Below are 26,409 nucleotides of genomic sequence, written 5' to 3' on the forward strand. Positions count from 1 at the left end.
GTAAAACTTTTTAAATAAAAAAGAAAAAAGAAAACTGCCATTGCTAGTAGTTCCAACTATTTTCTCAGCACTGTTCTGAATTGGATATGCCATTCCAATTTTGACTATTATATTCCCTTATTTACTTGAATAAAACTGATACAACACATAAGCATTCATTTAGGAAGTTTAAAGTAGCAAATATGTAGCAAATATGCTGATTTCAGTAACAATGTCCTGACTAGGATCATTTTCTTCTTATCTGGATTAATTTTAATTGTATTAATACTGCTTATGCAAATTTAATAAAGTTCCCTACTCATTATAACAATGTTATCATTCAACAGCTTTTCTTAAATTAAATGGTGGCATACAGGATTGTTTTAATTTTTTTCAAGTTTATTCCTACAGTACCCCTTATGACATAAGTTAGGCTGAGCAATAGTGAATGGCATAAACGACATAGGCAAATAAAAACTTGAACATGGAAGAATTGTAATGATTCTGTAACTAGACTGAATTTTTATGACTATAATCTTAAGATAGCTATTTAAGCTAAATCTGTTTAAACTTAAATATGTTGATAATTACTTAAATTTGCTCTGTGTAACTCTGTCTTCAAATCAAAGTTATGTGATATTCACAGCACATGACTCATCCTTATGATGCCTTTTGTCCAGAGTATTGGAAAACTCTTGACATCAATGTGTCTGTTTTCAGCTAACAAATTCATATAATAGAATCTGCTTCAGTAACTATCATGACTGCTCCCAAAGTGTAAAATATATTTGGTAGAGGAAATGGTTTTTGTTTAAATAAAAAGTAATTTGAATACCTAGTTTTTAGATGCTTCATGCAAAGCTGTAGTTGTAGTAATAATGAAACTAGTTATCGCTCTGTAGGCAGTAAAATGTGGTTACATCTTGCTGGAAATCAGCCAATTAGTCATTTATTTATTTAATTTAATTTATTTTATTTTTATACCGCCCTTCTCCCAAAGGACTCAGGGCGGTGTACAGAGCAATACAATAAAATACAATATATAAAAATTAAAAAATATTAAATACAACAGCCCAATTCAATAAATTAATACAAAACGTTAAAATACCCCTAAACCCATCAGACCAGGCCGGCTTGTTCAAATAAATATGTTTTTAGGTCATGTCGGAAGGAGCAAAGTTCGGGAGCTGTCCGGAGCTCCACCGGTAAACGGTTCCAAAGGTCTGGCGCGCCCACAGAGAACGCCCTCCCCCTGGGGGCCGCCAGTCGACACTCTTTGACCGATGGCACCCTAAGGAGGCCCTCTCTGTGGGAGCGCACTGGATGAAGGGAAGTTGATGTCGGCAGCAGGTGCTCCCATAAGTAACCTGGACCCATGCCATTTAGGGCTTTATAGGTCGTAACCAGCACCTTGAATCTTACCCGGAGGGCAACCGGAAGCCAATGCACCTCACGGAGTAGAGATGTTACATGGGAGTATCGGGAAGCCCCCACCACCACTCACACGGCTGCATTCTGCACCAGCTGGAGCCTCTGAGTAGTCCTCAAGGGCAGCCCCATGTAGAGAGCATTGCAGTAGTCCAAACGGGAGGTCACGAGTGCATGAGTGACTGTGCGCAAGGCATCCCGGTCTAGATAGGGTTGCAGCTGACGCACCAGGCGAACCTGGGTGAAGGCCAGTGATGTTACTGTTGCCTGGGAAACAAGCTGCCCATCAACGAGGTACCCATCTATCTAATTGCAGTCACCTGCTTTCAAACTGCTGGATCAGCAGGAGCTGGAGCATGTGACAGAAGCCCACCTTGTCCCACAGCAGCACCCAGGTCTCAAACACGAGCCTGCTGATCATCGGCCCAGCGTCTTAGCCTCATCAGACACCACACTCCTTTTGCCTCTGGGCTAATCAGCCATAAAGGTATCCCAAAGGTGCTTTTTCAGGAAGCATAAGGTAAATTTATATCATAGGTACACACACACACACACACACACACACACACACACACGGACACACACACAAACACACACACACACCAAAATGTATATTTAAGAAAAATTACACCATAAGGTCTTTAAAAAATCATCTTAAGCATGAAATCGTATTGAGAATTTCTCAAGCATTTGTGCTTTTTCCTGTAAAACTATTTTTTCATATTTTGTCATTTTTTGATATGTTATGAGAATAATATAGTTCTGTTTGAAAACTGCCCACACTTTAGTATCCTACATTTTAGATAAAGTACTATCAGGTCATGCTAAACTCCTGGCGATTCAAGTATTGCTCTCCTCATATGTTTTTATCACTAATTTTATCAGTAATTTTCTTTTATTCACAACATTGTCAAGGCCAGTTTTATTTTCTAGTTTATCATCTGCTTAAATCTCATGTACCAATTGTGAGATTTTTCTGCATGCTGATCATTGTCCCAAAGACAGCCATCATTTTTCAGTTGTTTTTCTAGATCGGGGCTTTTCAACTGGTGGTACGCTTACCACCTGTGGTACTTTGCCATGTGGCAGGTGGTACACGACTGCTATCCAAGTGTAGCAGGGGAGGGTAATGAGCCGAAGCGAACCAAGCCAGAGGAACAGGCAGTGCAGGACTGTCTGGGCTTGGCAGAAGCCCATGAGCAGGCAGGGTTCCAGCTGATTGGTGTTTCTGGAAGCATCATGGAGCTGGAGGTGAACTGAAGAAAAAAGGGGGGGACCAAAGAGGAGGCTATAAAAGGAGGTGGTTTGGGCAGGAAAGGGGAAAAAAGACAACAGGGAAAGAGAAGAAGGAGAGGTCAACTGGCAGGGAGGAAACAGGGACAGAAACCGCAGTTGTTGCTGGAAGAAAAGGTCCCCTGGTTTGTTTTCTCCAGCCAGGAGAATGCAAACAGCGCTGATGAAATGAAAAGCCGGCATGTCGGAAAGGAGGTGGGTTCCTTTAGTTCTGGATCAGCTGGCAGCTGACTAGGTAGCTCAGGGGTCTACAAACTTAGAAACTTTTAAGACCTGTGGCCTTCAACTCCCAGAATTCCTCATCCAGCCATGATAGCTGAGGAATTCTGGGAGTTGAAGTCCACAAGTCTTAAAAGTGCCTGGTTTGAAGACCCCTGAGGTAGCTGGTCGTGGTGCATATTAATAAACATGGATAAATGCATCATACATTTGTTGGTGCAGGGGGAAAGTGATTCAGCAAAGTAACAACCACCAAAGAAATTAAAACTGTTACTTTTTTCCTACAGTTTGTAATGTTGTATTAGATTATAGAATAAAATACAGAAGCAAATAGTAGGACACAGTGGGGAGGAAAAAGTGAGGAGGAGAAGAGAAAAAGAACAGACTTCCTCTGTTGCAGTAGAAGAAAGCATTAACACTGAACCTCAACTTTTTGCTTTTCCATAATATTATAAACTAGCCATTTCTTTAACAACAAATGAATCTAGTCAGTAAATCCCCCAATCCCCCCCTTTTTTGTCATCAAGTTTTTGACACCTTGCTAAGCACTGGTGGTATTCAAATATTGTCATGTCCTAAAAGTGGTACAATCTGTGATAAAGTTGAAAAGCCCTGTTCTAGATTAATAATTTAAAGGAGTCTGTCTTCTTTCTTGGGTTCTTTCTCACTATCTAGCTTTCTGCCATATATTACAATTTATTAAATAGTCTGATATTTGTTCTCATAGAAATAACTTCATCCTTCATGAGTCTGACTAAGTCTGTTTTTGCCTACTTCTGTAGAATTAATCTTCAGCACAGTCCATCTTTACCTATTTTTAAGCTCAATGTAACAAAATTAATTACCACTTTTATTATTAGTTTGCAAAGCATATTAGTTGGTGTTACTTTGTGCTCTTCATATTAAACTCTAACCCATATGTTTCACTTTCCATTTTTATATACACAATAAATTCTTCTGGATTTTTCCTCATTTCAATTAATATACATTGTATTGGATGCTGATTCATGTCTCTGTATTTTTTTTTATAATTCCTCATTTGACATTTCTCCTGACATAACTAGGTTTATTTTTCTTTGTAAATTCTTGTGTGACTCTATATTCTTCACCTACATTTTTTGGCATAGGTATATATATATATTTTCTAATCTCTTGGTTGCACACCTTGTTTCATATATGTTGACATAGATCTGGTAGCATTTTAACTGCCTCTTCTCCCAAATCAGCTCAGAGGGCATTTCATCTGAACCTGCTACTTTTCTCGTCAATAGCAGCTCTATTGCCTGTTAAATTGAACTTTTTTGTGGAGCCATTTCCAGGACATATACTCCCTCTGCAAATGTTTCTGACATTCTCTAATTCTATTTATAATGGAGGTCAGTATAGTATTTCTATCTTACATATGCTTATATCATATCTAAGATAATTATTTATACATTAGTTTTAAGTTTTTTTTTCTGATTTCTGATACTAAAAAGGGGTTTCTCCCTTTTTGGTTATTTGTTTGTATTTGTGGGCATTTATTTATTTATTTGCTTGTTTATATAGTTATTTATTACTTGGTTAGTTAGCTGGTTAGCTAACTAGCTAGCTAGTTAGTTTCCTGCCCATCTCACCACAAGACAACACTCTTGATTGACATATGCTTCTTGTCTGTTCTTGATTAATTTGAAAATCTTTGTTCAGTCAGGTTTGACCATGATATTCAAACTGTTTTGACTTGGCTATGATGTTAACTTGAAAAACCACTTTTTTCTTTACCTTTCTGAAATATGGGAATTCTCTTTTTCCTTTTTGGTTTTCATGCTGTCTCTTATCTATTCCTTAGTTTCTCAAGTTTTATTTCTTATATGTATCTCTAATTTATATTGATTCTGTATTCTGAATGTAGGTCCTCAAGCTCAGGTTGTGCTCACAAACCACTAATATACTGACTGTTCTGCAATCTGCACTTGGAAGCATTTAAGTGTGAAAATTGCACTTCAAATGTTCTGTTTTCTCTTGTAGATGTAGTTCTAATTCTGTCCATCTGACAATCCTTATATAGAATGTTTGCTTATGTTGCTTGAAACAGGTGTGGGGAAATTACCTAAGAATCCTCTGCTGTCCTCTCTCCTATTATTATTGCTTGAATGGATGTTGTATTTAGTACCTGTTGTAATTTCCATAGAATTTTCTGTGTGTTCCGCCATTGTGTTGATTGTAGAAAGCATGCATTTGTATAACATACTTTTAAACATTTTTAAGAACAGAGAAAAGCAAATATTAAATAAAAAGGTATGATATCAATAAATTAGCAGCCAATAGTAAAAGTTGTTTAGTTAGTGCTCAGTATATTGTTAATGAAGGATTAACTATAAAAACAAAATGCATTGTGTTGTTTTTAACCAAAAGTAAAACCATTTTGAAGGCCTTTTTAACACTTTCAATTAAATGCCAAGATTTCCACTTTTATTTTATTAAAATAAATCAACTAAGAGGAAAAAACATTAATCAAATAGATATAAAATTGTTTCCAACCCCTCTTTCATAATACTTCAACTGATATATTGTATTTATAAATATTTACAATTTTAACTTAAGTTCTTTAATCAATTCTTTTTACTCTTACAAACCATATTCTAAAAGTTTAAGTTTGCCTTGCTGCATAACATATAACATGTATAAGAGCAATTCTTGCTTGAATGTAGTCAAACTTTGTAACGAATATATGCTGTTAATTTTGCCTTTGCTGCATATTCTCTATGTTTGTTCCCAATCTGATATCGTTGGTAATGTATCTTTTTTCCAATGTTGTAGTACATTTATTCTCATAGCCATCAACATAAATAAATTGTGGTATTTTTTTCTTGATATATCCTAAAATTATGTCTAATTAAAAATGATTTCAATTCAAATTGGGTTTCTAAAATTCTCTAAATAAGGTATATTTCTTTCCATTATTTGTTCACATGTCTATTGCATTGTTAAAATGTTCATTCTGTATCATGACAATTTCAATACTATATGATTTGTCTATATTGGCAATTATTGATGCATTGTATAGTATTTATAAGCATTTTGACCAGTTTTCTCATAAATTGTAAAGTACGGTGAATTTTATTGCTTTGTTCCATTTTATTGTTATATTGTGATTATATCTTACAAAGTTCTGCTTCAATTTTGTTATCTCTCTGTCATGTTTAAGTATCAGTTTGTGTATACTTCCTAATAGATTGTTTTGATTATCTATGCATATTTCAAAGGTTTTCATTTTTCTTAGAATCCCATATGCATTTTTGAGGCCAGTTTTTATTCTTCCAACAATTTGTAGATCATTTGTATAACACTGCTATGTAGTAATTCTAAGAGATAAAGATTTGGGGCTTACTGGATAATAGCTGAGCAATATTCAGCAATGTCTTCTTGGGATTGCCATTTTATTTGTTCATACGAGTTTATGCAGTGTATAGTATATCTTGTAATCAATGGATTTAAAGTGTCGTCTGTGGTCTACCGACATTCCCTTATTATAAAATGTACATTTCATTTCATTATTTCCATGTTCTGGTTTCAAATTCTCCTTGATTCATACTTCCTATACTCCATGTCCTAATTATATGTGCCTTTCTAAAATGTGGAATCCTTCTTTCACTATTAGTACATATTATTGCTTTCAGATATATTCAGTATTTATCCCCATTAACATTAAAAGTATCTTTTGATTGGAGTTGGGTGAATAAGTGTTATCTCATTATCTGGTATAGAAACTTTCCTAAATGTTTCAGTCATGCCCATACAATTCTATTAGCAATAATATAGAAGTGATTTGTCATTGTCATTCTTCCTGGATTTTCTTCTTTGTGGTAATTTAGCTTCCCTCTGCAGAAAGCTGTCTGTCCTCACTCATCCCTGTTGTGGATTCTTCCTACCCTTTCCTTTTTACTTTGCAGCAAGGCTGATTCTAAAGGAATTCCTGCTCTCACCAGCATCTCTCTAAAGGTTACTGAACCTATTAAATAGTCCAACAGTGTCAAGGCATTAATCCTTAGGGCTAAGCTACTCAGTAAGAAACATTATAATTTGGTACGAACCATGTATGAACAATATGCTTATTATTTAGATAGTCATAAGTCACACATAATGAATTTTAAATATAGATATGTATATTATTTTAAATATGAAGATCCAGACAAATAATAGCCCACTAAATAGTTTTTGTGGGCTTCAAATCACTAATAATAATAATAATAATAATAATAATAATAATAATAATAATAATAATAATAATAATAATGACGACGATGATGATGATGATGAAAGGGACCTTGGAGGTCATCTGGTCCAACCCTCTGCTCAGGCAGGAAACCCTATAACATTTCGGACAAATGGCTGTCCAGTCTCTTCTTAAAAACTTCCAGTGTTGGAGCATTCACCGCTTCTGGAGGCAGGTTGTTCCACTGGTTAATTGTTCTAACTGTCAGGAAATTTCTCCTTAGTTCTAGGTTGCTTCTCTCCTTGATTAGTTTCCATCTGTTGCTTCTTGTCCTGCCTTCAGGTGCTTTGGAGAATAGCTTGACTCCCTCTTCTTTGTGGCAGCCTCTGAGATATTGGAACACTGCTATCATGTTCCCCCTCGTCCTTCTCTTCATTAAACTAGACATACCCAGTTCCAGCAACCGTCCTTATATGTTTTAGCCTCCAGTCCCCTAATCATCTTTGTTGCTCTTATATGTATTCTTTCTAGAGTCTCAACATCTTTTTTACATCATGGTTACCAAAACTGGATTAAGTATTCCAAGTGTAGCCTTACCAAGTGTAAAGTGGTTTTAAAACTTCATGTGATCTTGATTCTATCCCTCTGTTAATGCAGCCTAGCACTGTGTTGGCTTTTTTGGCAGCTGCAGCACACTGCTAGGTCATATCTAAGTGATTCTCCACTAGGACTCCGAGATCCCTCTCACAGTTACTACTATTGAGCAAGGTATACCCCCTATACTATACCTGTGCATTTGGTTTTTCTTGCCTAAATATAGAACCTTACTTTTTTCACCACTGAATTTCATTTTGTTAGATAGCGTCCAGTGTTCAAATCTGTCCAGATCCTCCTGTATCTTAAGCCTCTCTTCTGGAGTGTTGGCTATTCCTGCCAGCTTGGTGTCGTCTGCAAATTTGATGAGTTCCCCATCTATCCCCTCATCCAAATCATTGATGAAGATGTTGAAGAGCACTGGGTCCAGAACAGAGCCCTGGAGCACCCCACTACACACTTCCCTCCATGTAGATGCAGTTCCATTGAGGATCACACGCTGAGTATGGTCGGTCAACCAGCTGCGAATCCATCTGGTGGTGATTCTGTCTAACCCACATTTTTCTGTCTTATCAAGTAGTAGGTTGTGATCTACTTTTATCAAATGCCTTACTGAAGTCCAAGTCAATTATCTCCATAGCATTCTTCTGGTCCACTAATTGTGTCACTTGGTCAAAGAATGCAATAAGATTTGTTTGGCATGATCTGTTTTTGAGAAACCCATGTTGGCTTTTAGTAATGACTTTGTTTCCAAATTAGAATTTTTTTATTGTAAAGATTAAGAGAAGTGACATTTACAGAAATATACAAGAACCAGCACCTAGGCAAAGGGAAAAACCTGAAAAACAAAATAAAATTCAGAGGTAGTTTAGACAAGTCCCTCTTTGATTCACTATACTATAAGGAAGAAGGCAGCACAATCAAATTGGCAAAAATCTGTTTTTATACATTAGAAATAAATAAAATATAATTCTGGCCTTCCTGCAGAGTTGATTTTATTCATTTCATTGTTAAATTTTTATGCTACCCATCTAACTGATACAGTGACACTGGGTGACCTAATAGTATGAGAAAAAGTAAAAATTTCCTACAAGACAATTAAAATTAGAGGAATTAAAAAGAAAAGCTTTTTAAAACCAAGATGATAAGTGGTCTGGAGGTGGGATACTTCTCTTCCCATTCCACCATGTATTTTCTGGTCTGGTCTCTCTCATGGGGCTGACATTAATTAATTCAACTTTCCAAACATGCCACCTCTTCATAGTAGAACTAAATTTTTGTCTCAGATCTATGAACTTAAATCTGGGATAACCTAATGTAGTAATATGTTCACGAGTCTTAACCTGAAGATAATTCTTTCTTTAAAATGTTTTATATATTTTTTATTACATTTATATCCCGCCCTTCTCCGAAGACTCAGGGCGGTTTACAAGCTTAGCAGTAGCCTTCATTCTATGTATATGCCTGCTTGTTCGGGCTTTCACACACACCCCAAGCGGCATTATTACAAAGTCAGCTTAATTGCCCCCAACAATCTGGGTCCTCATTTTACCTACCTCGGAAGGATGGAAGGCTGAGTCAACCTTGAGCCTGGTGGGATGCGAACCTGCACTAATTGCAGGCAGCTGGTGTTACTTAAGGAGGCATTAGCCCACTGCTCCACCATATATTTTTATTATTGCTTTTCTTTTTCTTCTTCTTTGTTCCATATAACTCAAAAATAGCTCCAAGGACATAGGAAAACCCAGCCTGCTGTCATTAACTAAAACACACTAAACATTGACACTGTAAAACATAAGCTCTTCTAAACTGAAATTCCCATGGCTTTGAGGAATTTTTATTTATTTATTTAAAATGTGTCAACATTTTCCCTGAACAATAACTCTAAAGTTGATTGGGCTGAAAGAGAGTGACTGGCCCAAAGTCACCTAGCTGCTTTCATGGCTAAGGTGGGACCTGAACTCACTATCTCCCACTTTCTAGCCTGGTGCCTAAACTACTAGACCAAACTGGCTCTCTACATACAATCAGTACAGATTTTTTTACATTCTTGATTTCCCAAAGTGATCCCAAAAGCACTGAAAGTATTGATGCCTGTCCACTTTACATACTATGGGGTCTTTATAAACTTTCTTCTTAGTATTGCAGCAAGAGGGAAGAAGCGTCTTAAGTCTAATCCCACTCTTGCAAACATTGGGCTATATATTTCATTTAAGAACTGCTGCTATGAAGGAAAAAAACCATGTCCTTCACTATTGCATAACATAATGGAAGATGTTTTTAAGAAGATAGGAGAAGAGTTCTTCATTCTATATGCTTTATCATTTTCAAGATTCTGATTTAGCTATTAATGCAAAATACTGACAATATTCTTGTCGTATGTCTCTGGCCAGACCACCTGCCACTGAACATCTTGTGTTTAACAACCAGTTAACATTTGATTTGTATGTTCTAAGAACAAGAATAGAGTAGCAGCAGGGAGCACACCATGGATCTGATAAAATGTCAATGAGAGAGCTAAATTTATCCCGGAGGATATTTTTCTCCTAAAGAAGAATACATTTATTGCTTCTCAGAAAAGTCAGGAGTCAGAAACCATCAAGTGGGCTATAGGGTGTCTATTAAAAATCAGAAGCGGAAATATATGATTTATCAAAGATGACACCACAGAAGATGAAACATCTGTTCTTTAGATGTCAATAGTTGTGGCTTTCTAAAATAAGAAACATCCTTCGTCTCTTAGAACACATTGATGTGTAGAGATGAAGACTGCTTTTTGTAAAGCAATTTCCATTCTAGTAAAACCCAGGGCAAAAGTCCTTGTGGGTCCTTTTTTCTTAAATAAGTTTTAAAGTAATTTAGATTTTTTTTTGCAAGGGGCTTTGTTTTACATCATTCTTGTGTACTGTTCTCAATCAAATATTTGTGCAGATAAGAGATATTTCATATTGTAGAATATAACAAGTCTTGAAACATGGAATACTGATGTTATCTAGTGATCTCTTTTGGCACATAAAAGACTCAGATTCAAAGAAGATATTCTAAGGTTTAATATTGGTGCTTTACGAGTTGCAGCTTAGAAAATCAAATTTAGCTACATATAATTACTTAATGCACTGACAGTGATAGAAAAAGTATTGGTAAAAAAAATGACATACACAGATTTCTTGCCTTGGACAAATCTATTTTGAAATAATTGTATTTAAACCTGAAAATCTCCTTTATGTTTAATATCTAATGAATGCCATTCATTCCTTTTTATTTTTTTCACTATTTTTTATGAAGCTTCATGAAAAATTGTTCAGTTTTTCACTTCCTAATTTTTTTTATTAAAAAGTTTTAACATACAATTTTCCCCTTACAAATCCCCCCTCCCCCTCCCTTCTCCCTCCCCCCCTTCCTCCCCCCCCTCCCCCCCTTCCCCCCCACTTCCCAGAGCTCAATACAAGGTATATATAAGAAAAAAAGCAAACATAAACAACCATATGCTAACAACCCTAAACTCTAAAATCTATCACTCTCTAGCTTATATAGGATAAAACAAACCTTAATAATATTAAATATATATAAAAAAACCCCAAGATAAAGAGAGAAGAAAAGAAAAAAGAGTTATTCAAATACTACATAATACTTCTTAACCCTATACTTGTCCTAAATAAACTCAATCCATTTTCTCCATTCTATAATATAACATTCTTACAAATAATCTTTCAAATTGACCAAAATCTTCGCCACCTCAACCAGGTCGGGAAACTTTAAAGTCCACTCTTCTGTAGTCGGCAGTTCCTCTTCCAGTACTGAGCTATCAAAAGTCTTGCTGCCGTAATTAAATTCAGCATCAACTTAATGTCCACAACTGTAACATCTGTAATTATTCCATGCAAAAAAGGTTGCGAACAAAACTTTAACCTCCATTTAAAAATCTTCTATATATTCTACCAAACTTTCATCCAAAAAGCCTCAACCTTTCCACAAATCCACCACATATGAAAATATATTGCGTCTTCATCACCACACCTCCAACATCTAGGCTAACAATTCAGATACATACTTAACTTTTTAGGATCTAAAAACCATCTATAAAACATTTTGTAAAAGTTCTCTCTTAAATTTTAAGCTTATATAAAATTTTACATTCCTCACCCAAATCTTTTCCCACCTCCCACTACTTGACTATAAGTACGTTGTAAAAGTTCCATAGACTTCTGCTAATCTTACTATTTTCTCTTTTTTGATCGTTTTAAAGCAGCACGCGTCACCCTCTGTTCTATAGGATCATCCAACAAAGTTGTAACTTGATCTCCTCCAACACCGTTCTCTTCTGTCTGTCCATCTTCAGCCTCTTGATGTTCTCCTTCTCCAGATCCCTTTGCAGCTTCCAGAAGTGTTAATGGAGTTGCTTTTAAAACATTATTGTAGAAATCACGCGCTTGCATCACAGTAACCAAACGGTACCTTTTACCTTCATGCATCACCATCAACCCAACTGGGATCTCCCATCTGAACCTTATATCTCGTTGCTTGAGCTCTTGCACAAGAAATGTAAAATCCTTCCTTCTCCTTAAAATCTTTGGAGGAATTTCTTTTAGAACCAAAACTTCTTGATCAGCAATCACAACTTTAGTATCATAAGCAGCTCGTATAACTTCATCTCTAATTTCCCTTTTTGCAAAATAAACCACCACATCTCTAGGCAACTTTCTCTGTCTAGCAATCCATGAATTCACACGAAACACTTTATCCATGCTTCCTTTTATTTCAGATGCTGGCTGTTTCAATACTACTTCGAGAGCCTCAGAAACCAGCTGCTTTAGATCTTCCTTAATATTCTCCTTTAAGCCTCTAATTCTAATGGCAAACTGCATCTGGTAATATTGAGCAAGACTCAGTTCTTTATCCATTTTGTCTCTTAAATCTTCATTCTCCAATACTTTTGCTTCTAATATAGCATTCTTTTGAGTCAAGTCTTCCACATTTTCCTCCAAATCTTCCACACATTCAGCCACTTTATACACTGAAGACAAGATGTCTGCCTTCATCACTCTGAACTTCTGTTCCATCCTCTCCTTCATTCTCTCCTCCAATTTCTCCAATTTCTCCTCCATCTGTGCAAATCTATCATTAATTAATTCCAAAATTACCTGGGTATGTTTTTCAAGAGCATCTTGTAAGTCCTTCGATGTCAATACATCAGGAGGATGCAACGCCTGCAATAATGATTGTTGCACCGGAGAAGTTCCAGCACTCCGAAGAGTTTTAGGGGGTGGTTTAGCCGCCATCTTTAACTTTCAATTGTAACGCACTTTCACTTCAAATTTAAAATTTATAAAATATCCATCAAGCTCGAGAGTAAAATATAATAATCCTCTTCACCTTTTCCTCTTGTACCGCTCTGCCTGCTCCTTTAATCCATAGTCATTCCTTCAAGCAGGGGTGGTCGCAGACGCCTGGCTCTGCTCCAAGAAATCAGGAGCAGAGGCGCTGGCCAGCTGGGAGCAGCCCAGGCTACGGGGGAGTTCAATCCTTCAGCCGCCCAAGCCATAAGCTCAGGCGGCCCCGGAGAACTCGACCCCTACCTGGGGGCTCACCCCCTCCTCTTCTCCCGAGGAGGGGGCATCAAATTCGCCCGAACAGCTGATCGGCGCTGTTTCGGGCGAAAATAACTCAGCTGAGCCGCGGGCAGCCCGGGAAGGCTGTCTCCGGCGCCGCACAGCCACCGGAAGTCCTAATTTTTTTACTTTCATTTTCTTTCTTCCATTGTTAGGAATTGTTTTTTGTTAATGTATCTTTAGACTAGGCAATAGGCACTATTTGTTAGTTTTTCTTGGTTTTTTCCTGGTCTTTATATCACCTCGCATACACATCTACTTTTATTCTTATTATTGTGATAATGTGGAAATACCTTAAAACTTGCTGTCGTAGGAATGGTTTAGTGGTTTCCAAGAGTAATTCCTCAAAGTGTTGCAAATCTACGAATTTTGCATATCTCTACTCTTGTGTTTTGTTTTTGTGATTTCTTTGATACTACAAAAAGGGGTTTCTCCCTTTTTGGTTATTTGTCTGTATTTGTGGGCATTTATTTATTTGTTTGCTTGTTTATTTATTTATTATTTGGGTAGTTAACTATTTAGTTAGCTAATTAGTTAGCTAATCAGTTATTTAGTTACTTTCCTCCTATCTTACCACAAGACAACATTCTTGATTGACATATGCTTCTTGTCCTTGATTAATATGAAAATCTTTGTTCAGTCATCATCCATTCACAAGTTTGACCATGATATTCAAACTGTTTTGACTTGGCTATGATGTTAACTTGAAAAACCACTTTTTTCTTTACCTTTCTGAAATATGGGAATTCTCTTTTTCCTTTTTGGTTTTCATGCTGTCTCTTATCTATTCCTTAGTTTCTCAAGTTTTATTTCTTATATGTATCTCTAATTTATATTGATTCTGTATTCTGAATGTAGGTCCTCAAGCTCAAGTTGTGCTCACAAACCACTAATATACTGACTGTTCTGCAATCTGCACTTGGAGGCATTTAAGTGTGAAAATTGCACTTCAAATGTTCTGTTTTCTCTTGTAGATGTAGTTCTAATTCTGTCCATCTGACAGTCCTTGTATAGAATGTTTGTTTATGTTGCTTGAAACAGGTGTGGGGAAATTACCTAAGAATCCTCTGCTGTCCTCTCTCCTATTATTATTGTTTGAATGGATGTTGTATTTAGTACCTGTTGTAATTTCCATAGAATTTTCTGTGTGTTCCACCATTGTGTTGATTGTAGAAAGCATGCATTTGTATAACATACTTTTAAACATTAAGAACAGAGAAGCAAACTTTAAATAAAAAGGTGTGATATCAATAAATTAGCAGCCAATAGCAAAAGTTGTATAGTTAGTGCTCAGTATATTGTTAATGAAGGATTAATTATAAAAACAAAATGCATTGTGTTGTTTTTAACCAAAAGTAAAACAATTGTGAAGGTCTTTTTACACAGTCAGTTAAATGCCAAGATTTCCACTGTTTTATTGTATTAAAATAAATAGAAATACAAAAATAAAATGTTTCAAAGAAAGAATATACAGGTAGCCCTCACAAACTCTGATATTTCCCAGAGTTTTGGGTGTAAGTCATTGCAGTAGTTAAGAAAGTTAACACTATCTACTATGATATGCTAAAGGACATAACATTATGCATCTGGGAGGAAGAATGGAAAATTAACATTTGGTAAGCAACCTTTCCTTCTCACATCTTATTAATTCCAGAAGAACCCCTTTATTAACTCCAGAAGAGCCCCATTGCCACTGCATTTAGTAAAATTAAATGGCTCTTCTTTTTTAGCCAAAGGGCTAAGTTGATACATTTTCACATATTCAAGATTGTTTTATTTTTAGTGAAGTGATTTTTTTAAAATCCTAGTCCTAAAATAGCAACTACTGTATTCCCATGTCTTCTTCTCCTCCATTCTTTCCTGCACTCTGTCATTTGTGTATTACTTTGCTAATGGTGATAATATTTTTTAAACCGGAAGATTTATTGCAAAATAGCCGTTTGCTATAGATACTGTGGGTGGGGATCATCCTGTTTATAGTGGCATGAGGTACTCTTATCTAAAAAATGTTAAATTCCTTTTCACATATACAAGCAGTTATTGATGTACATTCTATTAGTGACCATTCGAAGTTAATGATGGCATTGAAAAAAGTGACTTATGTCCAGTTTTCACAGTTTTAGAGCATCCCCATGGTCACATGATCAAAATTTGGACACTTGGCAACTGCTGTGTATTTATGACAGTTGCACTATCCAAGTGTCATATGATTACCATTTGTAACCTTCCCAGCCAGCTTCCAACAACTAACGTCAATGGGGAAGCCAGATTCACTGAATGACTCTGTGATTCACTTAACAACTGCAGTGATTCTCTTTAAAAAAATCATAAAATGAGAAGCAACTCAACAACTGCCTTGCTTAGCAATGGAAATTTGAGGCTCAGTTGTGGTTGTAAGTTGAGGAATACTTATAATTGAAAATAAATGTGGCCATGTTTTGCAGGGCAGCCAAATTTAGAAAATCCTAAAGCCTTTCTTACCCTTCTGAATATTTTAGTATCATAGAATCATAGGGAAGGAAGGGACATTAGAGGTCTTCTAGTTCAGCCCCTTGCCCAAAACTGGACTTACTATACCATCCCGGACAAATGGCTGTCTCTTTTTTCTTGAAAACTTACAGCAATGGAGCACTCATAACTCTAGGAGGCAAGCTGTTCCATTTATTAATCAGTTTAATCTAGATTTAATTAAAATTTAAAGTTCTTCCAAACATTTGTGTATGCTGATTCAAATATTTGCTTATAGGTTTTCATAAATAGACTACTATTTTTAAAGCATTTACTTTAAAGAAGGGCAATTAGCTTAATTGTGAAATTTCTAAATATATATAAAACTTTTTTTGCAATTAACATTTCTATGCCTTTTTGGAATGCCACTGTATTCTTTATAATGATGACTTAATATTTTGCAAATTCTACAATATAAATCAACAGAATAAAGTTTGCTCTAGAAAGCTATATATAGATTACAGTTGCTGGTTGATATTTTTTCTATGTTGTAAAATGGAAAAATATTACTTCATGGCTGAAAAAGTTACTTAGGCTAAGGAGCGAAGGATTATTTCCTAGATGTTATCTAAATTGCATACCATATGATGATAAGTCAACCAAGTCAAATCACCTTTATATATTTAATTTAAAAGTTATAATGTAGCCCTTCTAACGTTGTTACAGATGTTCAGCTTTGTTTTTTTGCCATAACCCTATTATATTTTCTGCACTAAAGGCACATTTTGAAGATGTTGGGGCATAAATATAAATTTAAACTCTTATTCATGTGATAGACTTCAGTTTGAAAATTGTAGGTAAATATTTTTAGTTGGGGGGAAGAGATAGCAAGTAGGGCGATTAGCACTTTGGAGCAGATAATTGCTAATCAATTTTTAAAGCATTTGAATTATTGCAAGAACAGTTTTGATTGATGAAAGTTATAAAAATTGTTCAGTTACAACATCATTTGCACAATTTGGTCTAGATGTACTAGTGTCCAAATGTCCTGAATCAGTATCAGTATTGGAATATATTTTATTTCAATAAAAGTCTGTGATTTTTTAAAATCATTTGCATGATTCTACAATATTTTGTAATAAAAGAGTATTACTAAAATGGATATTGATGTAATGGGCTTTGAGAGTAACCCTCAGGAAGAGGAGGAAGAATCAGTCAAAACAGCAGTCAAGTAAAAAAAAGTCTTGAGCTGAAAGCAAGAATGGAATTTCAGAGAGTGCTTCAGATTTTATCCTCTTTAGTTCTTTTTAGGATAGAGGCAGGAAAGGGGAAAGGTCCATTCAGATTTGCAAGACTCTGTTATTGTAATCTTATAATAAAAGTAGTTTTAGTATCCCCTTCATGGATTACTGCCTTGTCCTGGCGAAGGGGCTTGCATAATTCAATGAAGCTATGAGCTATGCCGTGCAGGGCCACCCAAGATGGAGAGGTCATAGCAGAGAGTTCTGACAAAATGTGATCCACTGGAGAAGGAAATGGCAACCCACTCCAGTATCTTTGCCATAAAAACCCTATGGACAGTACCAAAAGGCAAAACGATATGACGCTGGAAGATGAGCCCCTCAGGTTGGAAGGCGTCCAATATGCTACTGGGGAAGAGCAGAGGGCTAGTACTAGTAGCGCCAGAAAGAATGAAGCGACTGGGCCAAAGCCAAAAGGACGCTCAGCTGTGGATGTGTCTGGGGGTGAAAGGAAAGTCCGATGCTGTAAAGATTTTTTCTCCATAGGAACCTGGAATGTAAGATCCATGAATCAAGGAAAGCTGGACGTGGTCAAACAAGAGATGACAAGACTGAACATCGACATCTTAGGTATCAGCGAACTAAAATGGACAGGAATGGGTGAATTTAATTCAGATGACCATCAGGTATACTACTGCGGGCAAGAATCCCTCAGAAGAAATGGAGTAGCCTTCATAGTCAATAAAAGAGTAGGAAAAGCAATACTGGGATACAATCCTCAAAATGACAGAATGATCTCAGTTCGAATCCAAGGCAAACCATTCAATATTACAGTAGTCCAAGTCTATGCCCCAACCACCGGTGCTGAAGAGGATGAAATTGACCAGTTCTATGAAGCCCTACAGCACCTTATAGAACTAACACCAAAAATGATGTCCTTATCATCATGGGGGATTAGAATGCTAAAGTAGGAAGCCAAAAGATAAGTGGAATAACAGGCAAGTTTGGCCTTGGAATACAAAATGAAGCAGGGCACAGGTTGATAGAATTTTGTCAAGAGAATACGATGGTCATAGCAAACACTCTTTTCCAACAACCCAAGAGACGGCTCTACACATGGACATCACCAGACGGTCAACACAGAAATCGATTGACTATGTCCTCTGCAGCCAAAGATGGAGAAGCGCTATAGAGTCAGTAAAAACAAGACCAGGAGCTGACTGTGGCTCAGACCATGAGCTTCTCATTGCAAAGTTTAGGCTTAAACTGAAGAAAGTAGGGAAAAGCACTAGGCCAGTCAGGTATGAATTAAATCATATCCCTGTTGAATATACAGTAGAGGTGACAAATAGATTTAAGGAACTAGATCTCATAGACAGAGTGCCTGAAGAACTATGGACGGAGGTTCGCAATATTGTACAAGAAGTAGCAACTAAAACCATCCCAAAGAAAAAGAAATGCAAGAAAGCAAAATGGCTGTCTGAGGAAGCTTTGCAAATAGCTGAGGAAAGGAGGGAAGCGAAAGGCAAGGGAGAAAAAGAAAGATACGCCCAATTGAATACAGAATTCCAGAGATTGAGGGCAAGAGAAGAAGGGGACGACAGAGAATGAGGTGACTGGATGGAGTCACTGAAGCAGTAGATGTGAGTTTAAATGGACTCCAGAAGATGGTAGAGGACAGGAAGGCCTGGAGGATCATTGTCCATAGGGTCGTGATGGGTCTGACATGACTTCGCAGCTAACAACAACAACAAGTTTTAGTATTCATAACAAGTCTCATCTACCGCATAGGGCAGATAATTAGTGTGTCCTTGAATGTCTGGTTACACCTAATATTGTTGAAAGACTTTTGACAGTGGTTCAAAATCTTCATTCTAAATGCCTGATCTTTTCTGTGTACTAATTTTGTTATTAATTTTGCTGGTGTTTTGCTACCTCTAAAATCACAAATGGTATGCCTTGAAATATTTGCGGAGCAGTAGTAGGGAATATTGCCCTTCTGCCAAAGTTAGCAGTGTGAGTGATGGATGATGCAAAATATTCTGCAATTACAAAGTCTAAATAGATTGTCATTCAAGATATGTGCAGAATTACTTGCGTCACCTAAAGACTGGTTTGTGGGGAAGCAATTTTAATGTAGATCTAAAATAATATAATTTTATATTCTAGTTAGAACACAACTGCATCATAATCCCATCTGCAGAATTCTTTATTTTACTGGTATGTTCCCCTAAATTCAATTCTGCTCCTGGGGAATATTTGTATATCCAGATAGCAAGAACATAGAACTGGTTTGCTAATGGCTTCTTCCAAGAGGTTTTTTCCCCCCTTTACTTCCCAGTTTACTTTACAATCCTAGGATTTCCTGATAGAAATCAAGATACTAACCAGGGCTGGATTTCTTAGCTTTGTTCCAGATTGGCTAAGATCAGCAAGATGGTCCTATCTGCCATGTCTATATCAGTATAGTACAAAGTAAGTTGTGTGCACTGAGAAAATGCAACAGAATTGTAGATTGCACATATGTATGAATATTGTAAACAAAATGTTTTTAGTTCTTACTTTTTTGTAAGTTCTTTACGTTGAAACCCTGATGGCAGAGTGTTTAGAACGATTCAGGCAAATTCTGGTGGGCTCAAGGTTGATCACAGCCTTTCATCTTTCCGAGGTTGATAAAATGAGGACCCAGATTATTGGAGGCAATATACTAATATTGAAAACCTCCCAGAGATTGTTGTAAAGCACTATGGAGTGGTATATAAGTCTAAGTGCTATTGCTTTGTTGTCCGTTTCTTTAATAAATTATTGTTATTCCCTCCATCTATGAACTTGAGTTATTCTGGTTGAGTTTGGGATGAGCACAGCCAGTTGAAATATAAATTGCAAGATTTTGTTCTCTGTATGTAAAGGCATGCTTTCAAAGAGAGGGATTCAGGGAAGAGGACTCATTGACAAATCTAATCTGATTATATTGGGCAAGTTTTTAGGGAAGTAACTATTCTGCTACCACCACAACTTGTATTTTCACTGTGGTTCTCCTTTCCCTTTGTATATTTTTAAGTTGTGCATTTGGAGAGATTGTGAAAGGCTTTTGGGGGTGGAGAGCACTCTACATTCTAAGATTGCTTTGTTTTGAATTTTATCTTGCTGTGATCATTCTGCCAGTTGGCTTTAGTCACAGCTATCAAAAAACTGAACACATGTTGCATTCATTAACTTCTGGCTCTGTTCAGTTTTGCAAGTCAGACAAAAGCATTATCATATTAAATGAACTGTTGTGCAGCTGTAATATGAGTTCTCACATTTGTAATGAAATGATAATCTGGAGAGAGTTGCACTTTTCTCCAATTGGCAACACTGTGTCTTTTTAATGGACAACTATATAACTTCAAAATTGCAAAAAACCATAGATCTCTCTCTCTCTTCTCAGGCAAAGAAGAGATTGCCTACAGAAATTTCTCTCTCTGTCCCCCTCTCCCTTTCTCTCCCTCTCTCTTTGTTTCTGTCATTTTTCTAAGATGCTTCAGCAGAAATTAATCTGACAGTACATATTTGACCAAAGTTGATGTATTATGTTAAAATGGTGATAGTTTCTGGTTGCTATCCACATGAGATGGCAAACTGTGTATTCACTGTTTTTCCGGCACAAAAATTAATAATTTTATGATTCATTTTGTCATATTATAACAGATCAATATAGGTGCAACTTGTTTGTGCCTTTTCTGTACTTCCTTTGAAACAAATATTTTCATTCTCTAATTGTATGCAGAGGATACACTACTAACTTGGTTGCTTTCACTCATTCCTCTGTGTAATTTTTAGTTTTCCTCCCTCCAGTTATTGTGGAATATTTTACATTATATAAATCAAGATTATAAATGTTCTTTGACATAACGTTTAGAGGAATAACATAACTTCAGCTTATCAGTGTCATAAAAATGATTATTAGTCATTATTTCCATAATTTGGTGTCAAAAATTCAACCTTATTTGACAAACAGAAGCTTAAAAATCCGGTCTTTAAAATTTAAACCATGCATTCTTTGTTTTGAAACGAAAGAGGTTCTGGATTTTCTTTTACCTGCATATGACACTTAATAAAGGTTTTATTAAAAGCTTTATTATCCTTCCATTTAAAAATACAACAAATTAAATATGTGACATTTGGTAAATTCTTTAATTTGTGGTTTATTCTCTATGCTAAATCACAGCAAAATATCTGTTGTAATAATGCCTTTATTACTGTACTTATGATGACTAAGGTTTAACCACTCCTTAGAGCAGTCTCAAATTTCTTTCCCCCATGTAATACATCCCTCTTCAGATTGCCTCCCCGTCTTTTCTTCATTTCTCCCCCCCCCCTCACACACATACATACACATACAGTAATAGGAAAAAGAGAGTTCCAGAGCTGAGAGGTAGAAAAGCTTTTCTTAAAAACTTTTTACTTGTGCTGTTTGTAGTAGGCCATCTGGACTGGCAGGATTTCCTCAGAATTCAAAAAATGTTATCTGATTTGAAGATCTGGGGATTGCTCTGAAACTCTGGGAAAGCAGCAGGAAACGTAGACAGAACTGGCAAGAATGGAAGAGGCCTTGACTTGTCTTGCTTCTCTGTGCAATTCCTCTGTGCTCATAAATTTCTACACTGGTAAAGTATAGCTTTCTTTTTCGTGAACTGATAACGCCAGCAATTATCTCTCATATCTCACTATTTCAGGGAGGAAATTCTGTTCTTATTCTTATTTGAATTTCTCACTATCCTGTCAACAAAGTATTTATCAGATCAAATGCAGCAAGAAAAATGAATTTCCACTGGTTCCGTGGAATATATATTCTTTTCCTAGATCACTTTTATGGAAGCTTTAAATGAATTCCATTTTTATTCATTAATGCCTATGATGTATTTTGTGAAATAGATAGTAATCTGAAACTCATTCTGTATGGCAGAATGAAAATTTCCCCTCTAATTAAAGAATACTGGCATGGAAATTGAATTCATTTCAGTTTAAACTTGTCACTCATTTATATATAAAACTTACTTAGACTACCTTTTGCAATTTTTTTATTGAACAGGAGACGTAGTAGAAGCTATGCCATAAAGTATCTGCAGGATATTTCTTTATAAACATTACAATTTGAATCATTTGTATTTTGCATTTAATATTTATAAAATGTTTTCTCTTAATTAACAGATGTTGAAATATTTCAGTACTAATCTGTTTACGTATATCATTAGTTAGATGTTTGTAGATGGAGGAAAGTTTGCTATTTTATTATGTTCATCACACACTTTGAAGTGATTGTGAGTGGCTTACAGTAAGATAAAGATATACAAATGATATACAGATATCCAAAGAATTTTAAATATGACAATGGATTAAAATTGCGAAAGTTAAAAGACTAAAAAACATGGGTTTGGAGGGGAAATAGGTGGGGTTGCCTTCTTTGTTAGCTGTTCACTTCCAGCCAACAACTTCTCCTTCAGGATCCCATGCCAGCCAGCATAGCCAGGTTTTAAGCCTTTTCATGAAGGCTAAAAGAGAGGGAGCGGCTCTTACCTTTTGTGGCAATTTGTTCCAAGGGGCAGCAGCTGAGGCAGAAAAGGCTCTTCTCCTAGATCCCACCAGTCAAAGTTCCTTGGCTGATGGGATCTCAGCCAGGACTAGTGGGGTGGGCTGATCCCATTGGGGAAAGATGGTGTGGACTATGGACTCCTTGTCTTGCATCCTCGCCTGCATCTTCTCCTCTCTTTCTCCAAGGTCATTCATACATTCCACTACAGCCTTTAAGACCTGGCATTTTACTGAAGTGTTAGGATTGTATAGGTGGATATAGAAGGAGGGCAGCTGAGCCTGTTATGGGGCATCCCAAGGGGACTATTATGGCATAGGTTGCTCTGGTTCAGCTCAATAAATGGCTCAGTTTCATTATAGGAAAAGTAACTTAAGTGATACAGGTAGTCCTCAACTTAAGACCAGAATTGGGACCACTATTAAAGTCATTGAGGAAAGCGGTCATTAAGTAAGATGCCTACATGAACGTTTTGCTTAGCAACTGCAGTCCCACCTTTTTCAGTTGTGGTTGTTAAGCGATCGTGTGGATTATTAACCAAGCGTGGGGTGCCTTGAGGGGTGGAGGAGGCATGTGGAAATTTGATGTGGGCCAGGAGGCCCAGGCCTTCTCTTTTCCTTACCATGCCTGTGGGGTGGGGTGGGGGGGGTCTGGGCCTTCTTCCTTTCCGTATCCCACCACACCCAGGTCCATTTACTTTTGCATTGTTTTTCAGCTATTGACAGGCACACCCAACCAATGTTAGGTGCAACCTTCCTACTGATTATTCTGGATCAGAATTTGGTTTAAATCCTATAGTCATTCAAGAAAATAAGCAACATTTGTTTTGGGTTTTTTAATTTTCACAATATTTTTACTAAATAATTAATCATCACTTTAAGATCATGTGTTGATTGATATTTGTGCAAAAACAACTTGGTTAAACAACAATAGTAATTGACAGTAAAAAGGCTTTGCAGTACATCTGAATTTGAGATAAAACTAGTGATGTTAAAAATGCTACTGGAATATTTCCATGTTCCATAATTGAGTAATTAGAATTTAGTGCTTCACTTCCTGGAATATTTCCAGGAGCAAACTGAATAATAACTATTATAGAAATTTTAAAAATTCAGATCTTATGTGGCCAATATTTGGCTACAGTGCGTACCGTTTAAAAAGCAAATACTGTACGTCCATCATCATAAGACAGTGAAAGGATGCTAGTGGCAGAAACAGCAGCGGTAATAAGATTTACAGAGCAAGTCCCAGCCTGTGGTAAACATTCGGTCTTGCTGACTCTGAATAATATTTCTTATTGTTAATATGGTTGCATTCTTAAATATTACGTGCAATTCTTTTATTTAAGCTAAATGTTTTTTTTAAAATATTATAGGTGCTTACAATATCTTGAAAGCTGCAGCGTTGGAGTTTCCCTGTTTAGGGGCAATTCCTAAACATTTTTCTAATTTAAATTGTGGTTGGCATGTGGTACTTTTCTGTTGTAGGGAAAAAAGTCTGATCTTGTAAAATGGGAGAACGTAACAGTGCAGAAGCCACATTGAATTCCTGAGAGGAAAATGAAAATGATTCGATGCATTTTCTTCTTTGATAGTTTAACAAATGGTGTGAAATATTTTCTATAAGCACCATTACACTCCTTTCTGGTTTAAGGTAAAATATTTTCTACTCAACCCCAAGTTGTTCAAGATAATAAGGTTGCCAGCTGAATAAAATTGGAGGTGTAATTGAATATTAGAGGTACAAACTGGTGCCCTTTGGATGTGTTTGAACTACAACTTCAGAATGTCTATGGAGATTCTCAGTCATTCAGTCATAGTTGTCCCAAAAATGCTTTCTTACGAGGCAACTGGACTTTCTTGTTTCTTCTTTGAAGACGTTTCGCTTCGCATCCAAAAAGCTGCTTGAATGAGAAGCAAAATGTCTTCAAAGGAAAAACAAGAAAATCCAGTTGCCTAGTGAAAAAACATCTTTGGGACAACTTCAGAGTGTTATATTTTTGTCCAAACTGATTTGTAATTTGGGAGGATACATTGGTATATTTGGTATACCAATGGTATATTTCAAGAACATCAAGTTGTGGATATGGATAAAACATGAGAGAACTTGTTAAAATCCTGAATGGACTGGGGACAAAGCTGAATTAACAAATGTGCTAATTTCTTTTTTTTTAATTTTTATTAAATTTATTATTTAAAAACATTGGACACAGTACCAGCGGGCTGACAAACCTTTTTGTCTACAATGTTCAAATATATATATATACATGTATATATGTACATCAAAGAAACACTTAGATACACTTAAGTTACAAATCAGTGAAATAACAGAATATTTAAGACGATGAGCTAGTCTGAAAAACCTATTAAAGACCTTTCTTTTTATCCCTCCAAAGATACAATTTGTTCCAAATTCTATAATAGTCTGATTGATCTTTATTCTTTAGTTCCAAAGTTAGTTTGTCCATTTCTGCGCAATCCCAAATTTTCCTAATAACCTCTTTTTCTCCTGGGATCTCATTCTTTTTCCATTTTTGCGCAAATGACATTCTAGCTGCTGTGATAATATGGATCGTTAAATATAAAATGTGCTAATTTCTAACAGGTTATTTGGATTGTTGGGCAAATCATTTATTTTCTAACTCTCCCAATAAAATCTTTTTTTATCAGGATCAGTATAATTTATTTTTAAAAAATCTTAAATACATGACAAGTAAAAGTGGCACAGAACATAATAAATAAAAGATATACCAAAGTTAAGCAATAAGTAAACTTTCCTTGTAACAGCTCAATAAATGGGAAGCATCACAAGTGCAGGAGAAAGCTTCTTTTCTTGAGAGCTTTGTCAAAACAATATGCAACAATTTATTTTTCATAGTTGTATTGGTTGGCTTTTATTCTGTCTTTTCACTTTGGACACCACTCATGGCATTAGAAAATTTAGAAACAAGGAAATATTGCATGTTAAAAATGCAGATAGAATGCTAAAATCATTTAACAGGAACTAATGAAAAACATTTATCTTCACATATTTTCTAAACACTGTGAGATTGGAAGCCAATACATGTAGCAACCTCTCCTGCTTACAAGAAAGATCTTCTGAAAGTGAGTATCTTCAAGAGGACCTTTCTTGCTTTACACAGACATGAAGTGTAAAATGCATTCCATTAAACTGATTTGGACTTCAAAAATAAAGTCACCCAATTGCAAAACCACTCAAGGAGGCATATAAAGCAGCTTGTGCCTAATAAAAGGAAGAAACAGTGATTAAACAGCTATGTGGAGAAAGGACAGAAACTTCAATGACATCTCATTTCATTGTAGGTTTACAAATCATTTGTGTTTGCCAGAAGATCAAGATTTTTAACAACTTTCTTAAAGTTCTTGAACTCCAAGAAGAATACTGTTCCAGAGGTTAGGGATGGCAACAAAGATTGTGCCTGGTGATTTGCAGCAAGTGCAGATATTTCATGTATACACAATCCCTGTACTTTGTACTGCTTAGTTGCCTAGCTGCCACATGATATACCAAGTATAACTTTTGGCCAATTTTCAAGGGTAACCCTGTGAAGAAGATGTTGTAGTAATCAAGACATGGTATGACTGAGGTGTGTTTAGTCATTGTTAAATCCAACCAGAAAGAGTTACAGCTAGTGCACTAGATGTAATTGTGCAGAGATGTTCATTGTCCCAGCTGTTGCCTGCAAATCCAGTGACAAGAGTGTGAAGATGCTCTTCCTGGGGAGATTCTGTTCTTTCTAAAACAGGCTGTATGTCTGATACCTGTTTCCAATAGCATGTCTGTCCTATCTGGATTTATTTTCAGTCTGTT

General features: G+C 36.1%; 1 protein-coding gene across 2 annotated transcripts in view; it reads left to right on the top strand.

Annotated features, from left to right (window-relative positions):
* EML4 (EMAP like 4) overlaps window positions 1–26,409 on the top strand; it is a 157,322-nt gene that overhangs the window by 40,917 nt on the left and 89,996 nt on the right. Inside the window, exon 1 of one of the 2 annotated variants that reach the window (XM_083361945.1) lies at window positions 21,543–21,655. The exons of the other annotated variant lie outside the window; for it this stretch is intronic. Coding sequence (XP_083218071.1) covers window positions 21,589–21,655 — 67 coding nt within the window. The 5' untranslated portion in view covers window positions 21,543–21,588. Of the gene's footprint in view, window positions 1–21,542; window positions 21,656–26,409 lie in introns of those variants that run through there. 2 annotated transcript variants of the gene reach the window in all.

Source organism: Vipera ursinii, assembly GCF_947247035.1.
Source record: "Vipera ursinii genome assembly, chromosome: 1".
Classification (NCBI taxonomy): Eukaryota; Metazoa; Chordata; class Lepidosauria; order Squamata; family Viperidae; genus Vipera; species Vipera ursinii.